Raw genomic sequence first — 13,733 nt, forward strand, 5'->3', positions numbered from 1 at the left:
ATATAACGATGAGTGCAATCTTGTGTGAGTGGCAGTAGAGGTTACACCCCATCTGACTTGTGCTACCGGCTCTCCACAAATCCCCTAAAAAAAAGCTTTCAGCAAGACAGCAAAGCATTCTAGATCTTCATCTAATTCATGCAATAATCAGCCGTAAATGTCATGCTTCAGATTCAATTTGTCTTTGTGTTGGAATGTAATATACACGTATAGTTTGTAATCATTGACATTTGCTCCATTTTACCATAAGCAGTCTAACCTCCAATAATCTAAGAGATTGGCCCGCTTTGTAAAATCTAATCAGGAGTGCCTTTGTATAGGAGGTTTTTCCGAATATCCCTTGTCAATAGGGAGAGATTGTATGCACAGTGGCAATCGAGCGTAGTTCTATCCTCCATTGTAGGACTCAAACCTGGCCACTATGATGGCAACTCTTCCTCCCTTTGCTCACTTCACCGGTGCCCCTTGTGACATCCACCATCTTCCTGGCATTGCCTATTAAGTATATAGACAAACACTAGCACCTAGAGAAAAGAGAGTGTACCCCCTGCATAGGTACTACTTTCTTCATTCCCCTGTTTCCTCTCCCACCCTGGCCTGAATATCATCACGTTTTAATGTTGTCAGTGGATCTTCCATCATTCTACTCTACTTCCAACTTACTATTACCTACGTATTCCACAAAACAGCCCCTTGTACAATTCTATTAATACAAATTTGACACTGTAGTGTTACCTTAGTTACCGAGGGAGACATGCCACGGACCTCACCAGCTCTTTGCCCGCAATTCTAAAAAACATTTGTATTGCTCCAAGAATTAATAGAAATCCTGTACTCAAACCAGTTCATCATGTGAGGCAGTGCGGCATTGTTCTAGTGAAACAAGAATCAATAATTGCAGCCTCATCCACCCATTAGCCTTTTAGTGCATATTCAAATAAAAGGATCAACAAAGTACAAAAGTAACCGTCAAAGCATAGGCTCTTCCATTCTTTGTTCACTGCCTCCTCCCAGAGCAAAAGTATTATTCAGCCATTGACAAACAAAATAGTTTCACAACCCTCTGTCGGCCTCCCTTTTTTGGCAGCACATTCAATTTCATATATTTTCTAGAGCCAATTAAGAGCTTCCTGAGTAATCTGTTGTTTACTCCTCATATTCTCAATTGGATTGGCACTCTTTACGAGGTTGCCGGTAGGCCACCTGTGCTACTGGTGACCTACCGGCAACCTCGGTTTACCGTTTCCACTGCCCGATATCCCAGTAATACCGGGATATTACGGCCGGTAGAGGAACGATACGTTCCCATTCCCATGGGCTACACGGGAATGGGAACACTGAAGCAGCAGTACCGTTATTAACGGTGCTGGTGCTTCAGTGAAAAATCTGCCGGTAGGAACTCAAACAACCAGCAGGTCAGGCCGGTACCAGTGTTACCGGCACCTTATTTCCAGACCAGCAAACTTATAATGAGGGCCAATGTCTCTTGCTTTACCCACCAGCTTTCAGATTGTTTGGGTTGTTTCATCAAAGTATAGTTCTCCGCCCTACATCAAAAAAGTGCAAAGCAAAAAATCCCACCTACAAAGTATAACCTTTTAACTGAGCCATGTTGTAAAGGGTTGGCCCTCTCAACTTCTGGGTGAGGTCAACGTGGAATAGTCCTGGAATATTTGGATGTTCCACTGAAACCACACACCTTAGCTTTCTTAGAATGTGCACGCTGTCAATATAATGATGGCACCTTATCACAATAGATTGTAGATTGGATCTTTCCCGTTTGCACGCTGTCTTATGTAATGTTCAAGCCTCCTTTGGGCCTCATTCCAGGTATTGTAGTATTTCAGACCACTTGGTCTGTCGTAATTAGTTAGGCGGTGTTAGTCCCCATTAATTGGAGTACATAGGACTCCATGGGGGATCTAGGCTGTATTTATTTACTTTATTGTATTCATTTATAAAGCGTGCAGCAGCCCAAGAGCATTGTGGCGCTGTTGCGGGAATCTTAGGCAAATGATACATGGCGTATACAGGAATCTTAGGCATATGATACAAGGCATATACATACAGTTACTATTGGCATGAGGTAGTACACAATACATATTGGTCTTAGTTGAACAGCCTGTTTTAAGTACTTTGCGGAAGGCTCCATTGGAGGGTTCAGCTCTGAGCGATGGGAGCAGTGAGTTCCAATGTTTGGCCACTATAAAAGGGAAGATAGCTCCACCTGCTTTGGTGCATTTGACTTTGGGGATCAGTAATCCGTCGGTTTATGGTGTTCTAGTGGGCCTCGAGGAGTGGGCTCTACTTATTTTCTGGGAGAGATAAGGCGGGGCTGAGTTAACGAGGCACTTGTGAGTAATGGTTAATGTTTTGAACAGGACTCTCTATCTGATGGGCAGTCAATGGACTTCTTCTTGCTGCCGTGATGTGTTTCTTTTTTTTGGCATTACCACCAGTGGTAATTCCGCTGGTGGTAATACTGCTGATTTGGCCATTTTGGGGTGGTAATGCAGAGGCATTACCTCTAGCATTTTGCCAATCTCCTCTGAAGTCTCAGACTACCCTCCTCTTAATGTTTCCAAACAAACTCCTCCTGATGTTTCTAACCAGTCTTCCTGATATCTCAAACTACCTTCCTCTTGATATCTAAAGTCAACCTACCCCTGATTTGTCAATCCACCTTCCTCCTGATGCTTCTAACCAATCTCCTCCAGACTTATTTCCCCCACTCTTGTCTCCAACTCAGTCCAAACCTGCGCTCCCAACCCCTGCACCAAACACCTATCCTGCTTGACTCAGACTGTAAGTCTATAAAGACCTGTGGCCCGCTGAGGTGAGGATCCATACATGTGGATGCAAATGGCTGAAGGGCTATGATTGATCAATTGTGCTTGCTTTAGGACCAAGCCTTTAAACAGCTGAAACGTCATCTTGGATTGACCTTTCGGTAACGGTGGGGATGCTACTGTTCCACCACGTTTAGAATGTTCTCCCTTTTGTGAGGTACCCACAGTCTGTAATTGCATTCCACAGAGGCGTTAACTGATGGTGAGCAAAGTACCTGCATTTTTAATTCTGCAGCCATTTCCCACTGTCCTCTCTCCTTGGTTGTGCTGAAGGGAAACAAATGTACTGTTTGTGTCTGAGGCACAGATGCCTTGGGATTATTATGGGTAAGTGTGTCATGCTTCTGTGAACACACGGTGTGAATTGCATGGGAGAATTGGGTGCCTGTCTGATGCCAGAACAATCTCAGAATGATTGCCATAACAAAAGTGGATGTACCTCTGATGTCTGAGTGGGAAAGGCTGCAAGAAAGTGTCATTTGCATCTGATATCTAAGCGGTGTTTGTTGTCCAAAAAATAATCTTGTTTGCTCGCCGAGTTTATTTCCCTTAAAGGGACAGTGGACACAATTATCTCTGCTTCAGGAGTTTAGCTATGGCAAAGATATGATATTGCTGATTCTACTATATTTCTGCTTCCAAGGTGTAGAGGCTGCCTTCCCTTAAATGACTTCAAATGGACTCATGTGATTGTCCCCTGCCCTAAGATGGTACTAAGTGGAGGTGACCATACAACCTCTGTGTCCACCGTCCACTAGTCACCCCACTCTACTAAGTGTGCCTAGAGGTAGGCAGTGCACGTGCAGTCCCTTAACAGTTGTTGGCTCTCCAAGGATTTCAGCTCATGTTTATCTTTAACCTTCTCTACTCCTCCCCCTCAGCTCTGAAACACAGGCTTGAATCTCAACCTCGGAAAAACTCCTTATTCCTTTAGGAACATCTTGGATGTTTTGCTTAGTAGCCAATGTGATTTTTGTGTCATGAGGAGCTGTGGGTACACCTTTCTGCTGGTACATATTGCGTTATGTGGCCCCATTGGTAGCTTTGATTTTCAACTTTAGCACTGGTGTGTCTCGTCTCATGAGGCCCTGACCAACAAGGTGATGCAACCCGTGATTCCCTTAAGGCTACATGGGATATGTGGACTCCAACGTCATCAGGTCACAGGACTACACTGCGAGGATCTTGAGAAGCTCAGCACAGCTGCTTAATCATATTGATCAGTACTCCAATCTATCAGCATTTGCGGTATCACAGATTCCCTTTATTTTGGTGCTTAGTCATTCTGGTCCCTAACAGCAGCCTTTCCAAGGGGCACACAGTTCAGAATATCCTCGGCTACATGCAGCTTTCAAACATGGTCCTTTTCTGAACTAGCAGATCCGCCGGCAGCTGCCACGCAGGCCCACTCCACGCTGAGCACACGTTTATCAGCTGCCGTCCTGCTTTCAAATTGCCACCTAGAGGACCCTTCAATGTGCAGCGGTTGCTCCACAGTCCAGCCGGCATGACCAACACTACATGGCATTCACATTCCCACACAGTGCTTCTGCTCTCAGCCAGCTGCCCCTTCTATTTTTGTGGTGGACTTGGGGGTAATAAGCTATTCAACACCCTTCCACCCTGTTGCAAGAACATTTCTCACAGTGGCATTGTGCAGTATGTAACATCCTATGTTAAATTCTTCATCGAACACAGGGTCAACTTTCTGATGGTGACGCTGTTGCTTCCCCCTCTTCTGACTCACCAAACTTCACACAGCCCTTGGATGAGGCCTTTATCAGTCACTGCTCTGTCCCAGTACCTCCTCTCCCAACTTCCGGAGGCCGTGTCATGCATACCAGAGGTCCTATAGGACTCCATTTGAATGGGAATTTACCGGCTCTCCACCACCTGTAATATCCCGGTAATATGGGGATATCGGGCGATGGAGACGATAAGCGCAGTTTGTCGGTCTCCCGCTGGTAATACCGGCGGGATACCGGCAAACTCTTAATGAGGGCCATAATGTTATGCTGGACACTGATGCAGAGAGCGTCTTTTAGTGGGCCAATCCATCTTAACTTAAGCACTATTTCCGCAGGTGCCATCTTGTTATGATAGTACATGCTTGTTAGTTGGGTCTGTCAGCTCTGTGATAATGTTTTTATTCTGTGGGCACTTTCCTTGTGGGTGGCAATCTTTGACCTGCAGCATGCAAGAATACATCATATTGTAATGTAATGGTGCACATAATATGGCCCTCATCCGAGATGCAGCCCTTTAAGGGTGATATATGGCGCTACCAGTTATTTCAGTTATACAGTGTGACACTCTACATAGGGCTAGGCGCGGCAGGCCTGGACACGCAGCGGCGGGGGTAAAGAACGGGACACACATACACAGTATTGGTGTCAGAGCGTAGAGTGCTTTCGCTGGCTTTCCGACTCCCTTTTATTCCTGTACTTCACATGGTCTCACCCGACCATGTCATCTCTCGCATCATGTGATCATCACATCCCTCTCCAACTTGGACAAACAAACCAAAAACATTTCCAAACATTAGTCTGTGGTTGCGGTCATCAGAGCGCCAGTCTTGTGTTTTCTCGCTCACACCCGTCAGTAGATGTCATTTAGGATGTACCCTTGGAGTTGCGTGGAGGGTACCAACCACAGTCTTCTCTCCTTGGGGTGTCTGACCTAGCCTGACTCATCCCCATGTCTCTTGGTTCAGCAGTCTCTCATAATGGAGTCTCTGGGGGTTCTCTCCGCTCTCCTGAGGGTGGTGTTTGCTCAGCCGATATGGGGTAGGCTCCTGTGGGGGCTCCTTCCTCTTGAGTTTCTTTCCACGTGGTGCTTGGTCTGCCTGAAGTGAGAAATGTTCCTGGTGACTGTCTCTGATCCCCGTGTGGCCGTTACCAGCCCATGGTACTGATGGGTGATGGTCCAGGGTAGAGGTTTGTATGGGAGGGCCATCTTTCCGTGCAGTGTCTGGTTTTTTACTAGTGCAGTGTCCCCTACTTGTTGGTGGTTTGGATTTTCCCTTCTCGAGCAATCTTCTCTGGCATTGTGCTCTTGTCTTCCCTGTTCTATACACTCTAGGGATGCTTGCGGGGGGGTGCCAGGAGTTGTGGAGGGGGAGTCCTACTTGGATAGGCACCCCAAACATCAGGGCTGCAGGGCTGACTTGTGTGGCTGAGTGGGGAGTTTGTCGGTACAATTAGAGGAATCGGTACAGTTCCGGTAGCCATTGTCGCCTTCTGTCTTTGGCGATTCGTATGCACTTATTGATGGATGCCATAAATCTCTCAACGTCTCTATTGGCTTGGGTCCAGCACAGTTGATGTAGTGGTGTCGGACTCCCATGTTGTCGATGAAGCGTTGGAATTCTTTGCTTTTGAATGGAGGACCCTTTTTGCTTTTGAAAGATGAAGGTATGTCGTGGACAGCAACATTTTCTCTAGCGACGTTACGACAGAGGCAGCATCGGTGGAGTTGATGGGGTTCGACCTCTGTGCATCGTGTATACTCATCTACGGCCAACAGGAGGTATGCTTCATTGGCAATTGTGCAGAAGTCTACACTCACCGTTTTCCATCAGCGCTCGCTTTTGTGTGGGCAAGCCATGGGCTCAGGGGGGCTGCATCTGCGTGTGGCAGACACGATTCGCAGGTCTCTACAAGGGCTATTACTTTCTGCTGTATTTGCGGCATCCACACTCAAGACTTGAGGAAGGCCTGTGTCTTCACAATCCCATGTTGCCCTTTGTGCGTGAGCTGGAGCGCGCTCTCTTGTAGGTTGGAGGGCATTACAATGCAGTGTCCCTTGAGGGTCAGGCCTTCTGGGGAGACAGACAGTTCATGTCGGATCCCGAATAGAGCCTGCATCATTTCCTGTGCTTGGGGTGTCCAGTGGGTGACGGCTGTGAGGAAGGTTTTCCATTTGCCAGTTAGTATGGCTTCCTTGGTAATATAAAGACAGCTGTCTTTGTTTCAGCCGGTATTTCCTTCAGCCTCATTGCTTTTGGTTTGGCACAAGCGATGATGTGGCTTACATGCTCCTCTATTTCTTTGGTGGCTTCGCATTCCGTTGCAGTGGCAAGTGTGGGGTGTTGCAACAGAAAATCTGTGGGGTTGTCAGCCCCTGCTCAATATTGTACTTCGAGGTCGAACTGCTGCAGTTGGAGCATCCAGCGTTCAATCCTGGCTGGGGTGTGCAGTGGTGACCCCTTGAAGATTGGGACTAAAGGTTTGTGATCCATCAGTACTTTTACTGGGTGACCCAGGATGTATACATGGAAAGTGTCTGCAGCCCCATATGATGGCGAGGGCCTCCTTCTCTATGTGGGCATCATTTCTCTCTGTGGGAGCAAGGGCTCTGCTGGAAAAGGCGATGGGGACTACGGTTCCTTCCCGGTCAGTCTGTGTGAGAACTGCTTCAAGGCCAACAGGGCTGGCATCAACAAGTAGTTCTGTTTTCCACGACGTGTCAAAGAAGGCCATGTGGGCGTCGCTGGATAGAGAGTCTTTCATTTTCTGGAACGCCGTCTCATGGGCCTCGCCCCACTCCCACATCGATTTCGTCTTAGTGAGTTCTTGCAGTGGAGTGGCAATGGTGGCTAGGTTGGGGATGAATCGCCCGCAGTACGCTGCAATGCCTTGGAAGCTGCGGACCTCTGTTGCGTTGTTGGGGGCCTGGGCATTTTTGATGTCGGCCACTTTGCCAGGATCTGGGGACACCCCTCTTTCATTGAATACGTATCCCAAAAAACGTAGTGTGGATTTTCAGAATTTGCATTTTTCCTTGTGGCGGATCAGCCCAGATTCTTCCAGTCACTGGAGCGTTGCTGCTAGTCTGTTGTGTTCTTCCTCTGTTTTGCCATACACTAAAATATTGTCACTGACATTAGTGACTCCGGGGGAAGTCCGGTAGTACTTTCCTGATTTCATGTTGGAATACCTCTGCTGCAGAGGAGATTCCAAAGTTGAGCCAGCGATATCTTCTTAGCCCAAGGTGCGACGAGAAGGTTGTGATGTGCCTCGATTCCTTCACCAAATGGATCTGATCTTACCCTGATATTAAGTCTAATTAGCTGAAAATGGTGGTGCCAGTTAGGTCCACAATGAATTTGTCCACCGTTGGGGAAATGTGCCTTTCTCGCCCTATTGCAACATTGGGCAGGCGCATGTCAATGCATACCCGTACAACTTGTGGTTGTTTGGGCTTCACTGTCACAACCCTAGGGATACCCAGGGTGTTGGGCCTGTGGTTTTTTTCAATTATTCTGATGTCTTTGAGTTTGTTCAGTTCTGCCTCGACTGCCGCTCTCATGTGGAATGGCATCCTTCGGTGCCGGACAGCCTTTGGTTCCACCATGGGGTCAATATGAAGTTTCACTGTCCTTTCTTTTAGGCACCAGATGCCTAGGAATAGCTTCCTGTGTTTGGCCAGCAGGTGGCCAATTTCTCTGGAGTGGATTGCAAATGTGAAAAGTATCAGCTCTCGTCTTTCAGCGGTTGGGCAGCTGAGTAGTGTCTCAATTTCGGCGTTGACTACGTAGATGCGTGTTTTACAACTCTTCCTGCTGTACATGAGGGTGGTTTTGAAGTACCCTAAAACTGGCAGGGGCTTTTTGCACCCGTATGTGAATAGCTCTACGGTTTGCGCCGCATCGTCGGTCTGGGGTTTAGCTTGTCCAACTTTGTGGTCGGCATTACATTCTCTGTGGTGCAGGTATCAATCATCATCTTCACCGGGATGTCTCTGACTGTTACCATGCAACTGTGATGCGATTTGCTGCTGTGGGGTTGTTTGCCATGAGCCAGCTTGGGTGCCGAGATCATATGAGCTTTTTCTCATTTTGATTTGTGGTAGTGGTTTGCACGGTCTGGGGAATGTTCTCTGCCCGATTGGTCGTCGTCATCGCGGCTGCTGTTGGTGTCGTCCCCTTCGACTGCTTGGGCCCTCCCTCTGCATATCTCTCCATGGTCAGTGGTCTGGTTGCCGTGGGTGGAAGGGCAGCGCGTTCCTGGATCTTGTATCACTTCTCCCTTGCTGGGCTTTTCTTTGAGGCAAGTCTTCCTTGGCTCTTTGAAAGTCGAGGCATACTGACGCATAGTGGTTGACTTTCCCACACTTGTAGCATGTGGTGCCATATGCCGGGCATGGTGCCTCTTTGTGTTGTTGGCTGCCACACCATAGACAATCTCTGGGTTTGCTTGCTGTTTGCCCTTATTGGGGTTGGTTCTGCCGCAGAGCATTGATGGTGGTCATGCTATTGTGCAGGGTTTCTGTGTTGGGTGGTAGGCGACTGATCATCTGCTCCATTTCTGCCACGCGCTCGTCTGTCCTTTCACGTTGACGTCCCCATGGTGCGGATGGTGTCTAGCGGGAGATTTGTCTCCGACAGGATGGTTCTACGAAGCTTCTCAGAGGAGAGGCCATGTATGATCTGTTGTCTGACTGCAATCATCGTCGGGGAAGTCGCACCCGATGGCCATTTCCTGTAGCTGACCATGGAAGTCTCATAGTCGTCCTCAGTGTCTCAGTTTGGGAGCACATTGAAGAGTCTCAATGCCATGGTGCCAAGGTTGAGCATTAGGAACATACTTTTTTCTTCGTCAGTGATCTTGCGTGATTTTAGGCTCAGTTAAACTGGTTGGACCCACAGCTCCCAGCGGAGTGCCGCCCGGTAGCCAAAAGGCTCGAATGGCTTCATGAACGTGTGCCCTGCGTGGTATCTAACCACATACTGGTGTCTGGGTTATGGTTCTGAGCTGGACGGTGATGCAGCTGGGTCCTCAGCCATGGTGTGGCCTTATGCTGGTGCAGGTGGTGCTGGGTGGGGAGACAGCATGTTTGCCGGCCAAGGCACGTGTCACATGGAGTCTGGGCTGGCTCCTCGTGGACTGGGCCATTCCTGGTGGTGTTGTACTGCCTTGCACCGATGTTGGGCAGTGTGCTGGCCTTTGTGGCTTTGCAGGGAAAGTAGCATGCATGCAGTCCTATGGTGTGTGCCTCACAATTGTGGTGTGTTGTCCACAGCGGTGTGCTTGCTGGAGTGGTAGCAGCACTCATTGTAGGCAGGGGGGGCCTGGGAGGAGCGCTGGCGCCTTGCATTTTCTCACGGCTTTCCCCATTTAAGCAGCTGTTGTTTCCGACACTCAGGCATCATAGGGGGATGGGCACAACTCTGCTGTTGAGTCTGCAGGCCTGTGGGTGCCTGGGGCGTGTCAGTAGGCCAGCACAGTGATGCGCTGTGTCGAATGAGGGGCAGCAGCGGGTGGGCTCCGTCTCTGCCTTGTCGCCAGTGTGACACTCTAAATAGGGCCGGGTGCGGCAGGCCTGGATGCGCAGTGGCGGGGTTAAAGAACAGGACACACACAGTATTGGTGTTGGAGCGGAGAGTGCTTTCGCAGGCTTTCCGACTCCCTTTTATTCCTGTCCCTCACGTGGTTTCACCCGACCACGTCATCTCTCGCATCATGTGATCATCACACAGTGGATCAGACAAAGCTAGTAGGGTATTAAAAAAAAGTGGGCACATCTGCATTCTCTGTGTTTATTTTCATGCACGGAGGAGGAACAAAATCACTAAACCAAGAGACTCAATACATGTCCAAAAAGGTAGGCAGCACTTCAATTGAATAAACTATAACTTTTAATGATTGTGCCCTTAAGGGTCACCAACCAATTCCCTATAAACAAAAACCATTAAACATATTAGAAATGACTTTTATGTTGTAGTTACGACAGCAACTGTTTCCATACGGAAGTGCCAGACACACAGGGTTGCTTTAAACTGGAGCAGACCGTTTTTTATAGCAAGAGGAGTTACAAGTCTGGAGTCATTTATGAAGGTATAGGTTGAGTGCAGAAATATGATAACATTGGCCCCATTTTGCTATAGCTTTACAAGAGGCGCATATGATTAAGTAATAAATGACAAACCAAAGAGTACTGCATTGATTGTTTACGATGTTGCCATTTGCCCATACCATGTCATGCCAATATTTCAACAGTCAGAAGGCTTCCTGTCCTATTCATCAAGCTTGCAATATGAGGCATAGGGTATACAATATGTGACTGTAGAACTCCCTAAATGATTAGCCCCTCTGGCCGGGAATTATCTTTAAAGTCAACTCCTTCAGATTGTTCTTCTAATGCCAATCCTGACCGCGCTCATTACTTGCTGTTTATTTACGCATTGGAGGACAATTATCAAAGCCCATTGCTTGCAAGTAACTCCTACAGCACGTGCATTAGAATCAATTGTCCTGCCTGTTACTTGTGATGCTCCCATTAGTTTGGACTTCTGGTCATAATCCCTTAATCACCAACATTGGATTACATGATGAGATGAAAGAGAGGCACTCTCAGGTGTGGATCGGTTGGCAATGCAACGATGAACACAAAGTAGATGAATGTATATTCAGAACTCAGACACCATTTATAAGATCTAATACACATTCTGGAGCTAATGTCAGGCATGCGTCTTCCCGTTCTCATTCAGCAAAGAAGAATTTATTCAGGCCGGGTTAGAATTCTGGCACCGCGAGCGAATTTTCATTTCCGCACAGATTTTTGGAAACAAAGTCAAAAGCTGTTCTAAGGATGAAGTGTCAGGATGATAACAATGCACACGTGTCAAGGACCACCCGCCTGTTTCAGCACAAGCATCACAGGCAGTGTTTACACCTATAACACAAATAAGTTGCATATTATAACACACTTTTGACTTACCTGCCAGCTGTGAAACACGTGCCATTTGCGGCTCCCAGTGTTGAGAATGCCACGAACAGCGGCACCACCCACGTGGCTGGGTACAGGACCCGGTCGCCAAACGTCTAGAAGAGAAGTGTGACAATTGACATCTCAGATCAAACACGCAGGGACACCACCCAGCAAGGGGTGTATGTCGTTACAGTCTACGATTGTTGCCCTGCACCCCCCCCCCTTACCCTATTTACAACGTGTCCCATGTCACCCTTGCATACTTTTACTAACTTCGCCAAATATCAAAATAGGCGTAACAGGTTAGATGGAACAGCATATCTTCTCAATTGATCTGGGAGCTAATCTTCTGAGTGTAAATGCCTCATCTAAAAACCTTCTCGCATGTTCTGGCACTGTTTACAAGGCGTATGTACAATAAGAAAACAGAGTGACACACGGAAGCGTGTTATGGTCAGTACCTGCAGCACAGCGAACCCCAGAGACTTCCATCAGGTTACCAGTCCCACTATATGCAGAGTGGGAGCGTCGGTGGATCTGGGATCGCTGTGGTATGCCATTATTTTATTTTTTTTAAAACCTATTTCTTCTGTGTCAACACCTTTAGTTGGTGCTCTGTGGCCCACGTCTCCTGCTCTTGTCTCTAATAAGGCGCCAGGCGCATGCGCAGGAGCGACCACTCGTGCAAGAGAAGTGTAACATGAAGGCAAGGCTGCGGCACGGTCCTGCTGCGAGAAAGTGCGCCAACTTGTATTCAATAATAACGTGTTCGTAACACCCCATCGAGCATCGGAGTGCCATTTCAGAGCCACAGCCCAACATTGGTGATGTGGGATGGGATTGCTGAAACCGTGAGCCACACATCGCTACTAAAAAAAGAACCCACAAAATATACACAAAGTCACAATAAGCTTTCCTTTGTGTATTCTGTGCAGCACATTCCCAATACCCCCACCGCCTTTGAGGAAGCATGCAAGGTACAACGGCCCCACCACCTTTCCTACAATTTCCAGGTAAAGCACCTATGCCCTGGCACTATGTTCAATATATTTATCAATGGCAACGATGTCACAGCATTCTCGGCAGCAAGGGAAACAGCTATACTACCCAGCAACCTGGGAGTAAAGCGCCACAGAACTTTTGAGAGCCCCAACCTCAGGTCCCAAATCAAGAGAATGCCGATGCCCCGATTGTGTTTACTGGAGCCACGAGAAGGGTGGACAAGAAGCTCGGAGATAAAACACGTCATGAGGCATCGACTTACGTTTTACACGAGGACATAGCAGACAGTTGAGACGAGTGATGACTTTGCAATGTGAGGTTAGCTAATCGACTGACACCACGATGCGTGACAGGCTCGTACTCAAATACCCAGATCTGAAAAAAGAAGGGAAGAAGGTGGCAGCGAAGAACCCCACTCTTAAGGGGAGTGCTCAGTATATCTCAAATAGCCAAAGAAGCTGCAAGTCCTTGGAAAGGAAGCGACAGACGATACAACGCAATTGAAGATCGGCACCATGGACAGGAAGTACTCACAAAGTAAAGCTCAGATAAGGAGTCACGAATATACGTTAACAGATATTCCAAGTGCCGCCAGTTCAGAGAAAGCGACCACAATGCACACGAAGAGAAGTGCCCTGCCCAGACCGCACATACTTGATTGCAAAATAATTGTCACTACTCCAAAGTCTCACCTAATTAGTCCCCCTCTCGGGAGCTCATGGCATTCGGCCTTACACTTGCTGAGGCTGCATACCAGTGTCTGATGTAAGAACTGTTTGGGTTTATGGACGGAGTTGACTTCTTTCTGGATGACATACTAATAACAGGAGATCATATGAAGGAACCTAATGCAGGGCTGTGAGGAGTTCGAAACATTATCTGTGCAAACGATCTCACCTAGAAGTTTGAAAAGTATCAGTTCTGTGTGAGAGGAGTGACGTATTTAAAGCACACTATTTGTGAATAAGGTATAAGACCAAAGAAGGGCCTGCTAGATATCATGGCAAAAATGTCCCCGCCTGAGAATAAAGACCAACTCTGATCCTTCTTTAGGCTAGTAGAGTACTATGCTAAATTTGTGAAAGACTTTAATACTAAAACATCAAATATGTGTGAACTACGAACAAAGAGCGTGAAGTTTGCCTGGACAAATGACTGGCAGTTGGCGTT

The 13,733-nt window shown here is 47.6% G+C and overlaps 1 protein-coding gene across 1 annotated transcript in view; it reads right to left on the reverse strand.

The window, feature by feature from the left end:
• The window catches only part of SLC7A9 (solute carrier family 7 member 9), a 659,969-nt gene that overhangs the window by 181,995 nt on the left and 464,241 nt on the right, over nt 1-13,733 (reverse strand). The window contains exon 9 of the mRNA XM_069639081.1: nt 11,571-11,674. Within this exon, the coding sequence (XP_069495182.1) occupies nt 11,571-11,674 (104 nt within the window). The remainder of the gene's footprint in view (nt 1-11,570; nt 11,675-13,733) is intronic.

The sequence above is a fragment of the Ambystoma mexicanum genome, chromosome 1q (assembly GCF_040938575.1).
Source record: "Ambystoma mexicanum isolate Mex_15411 chromosome 1q, UKY_AmexF1_1, whole genome shotgun sequence".
In the NCBI taxonomy this organism is placed as follows: Eukaryota; Metazoa; Chordata; class Amphibia; order Caudata; family Ambystomatidae; genus Ambystoma; species Ambystoma mexicanum.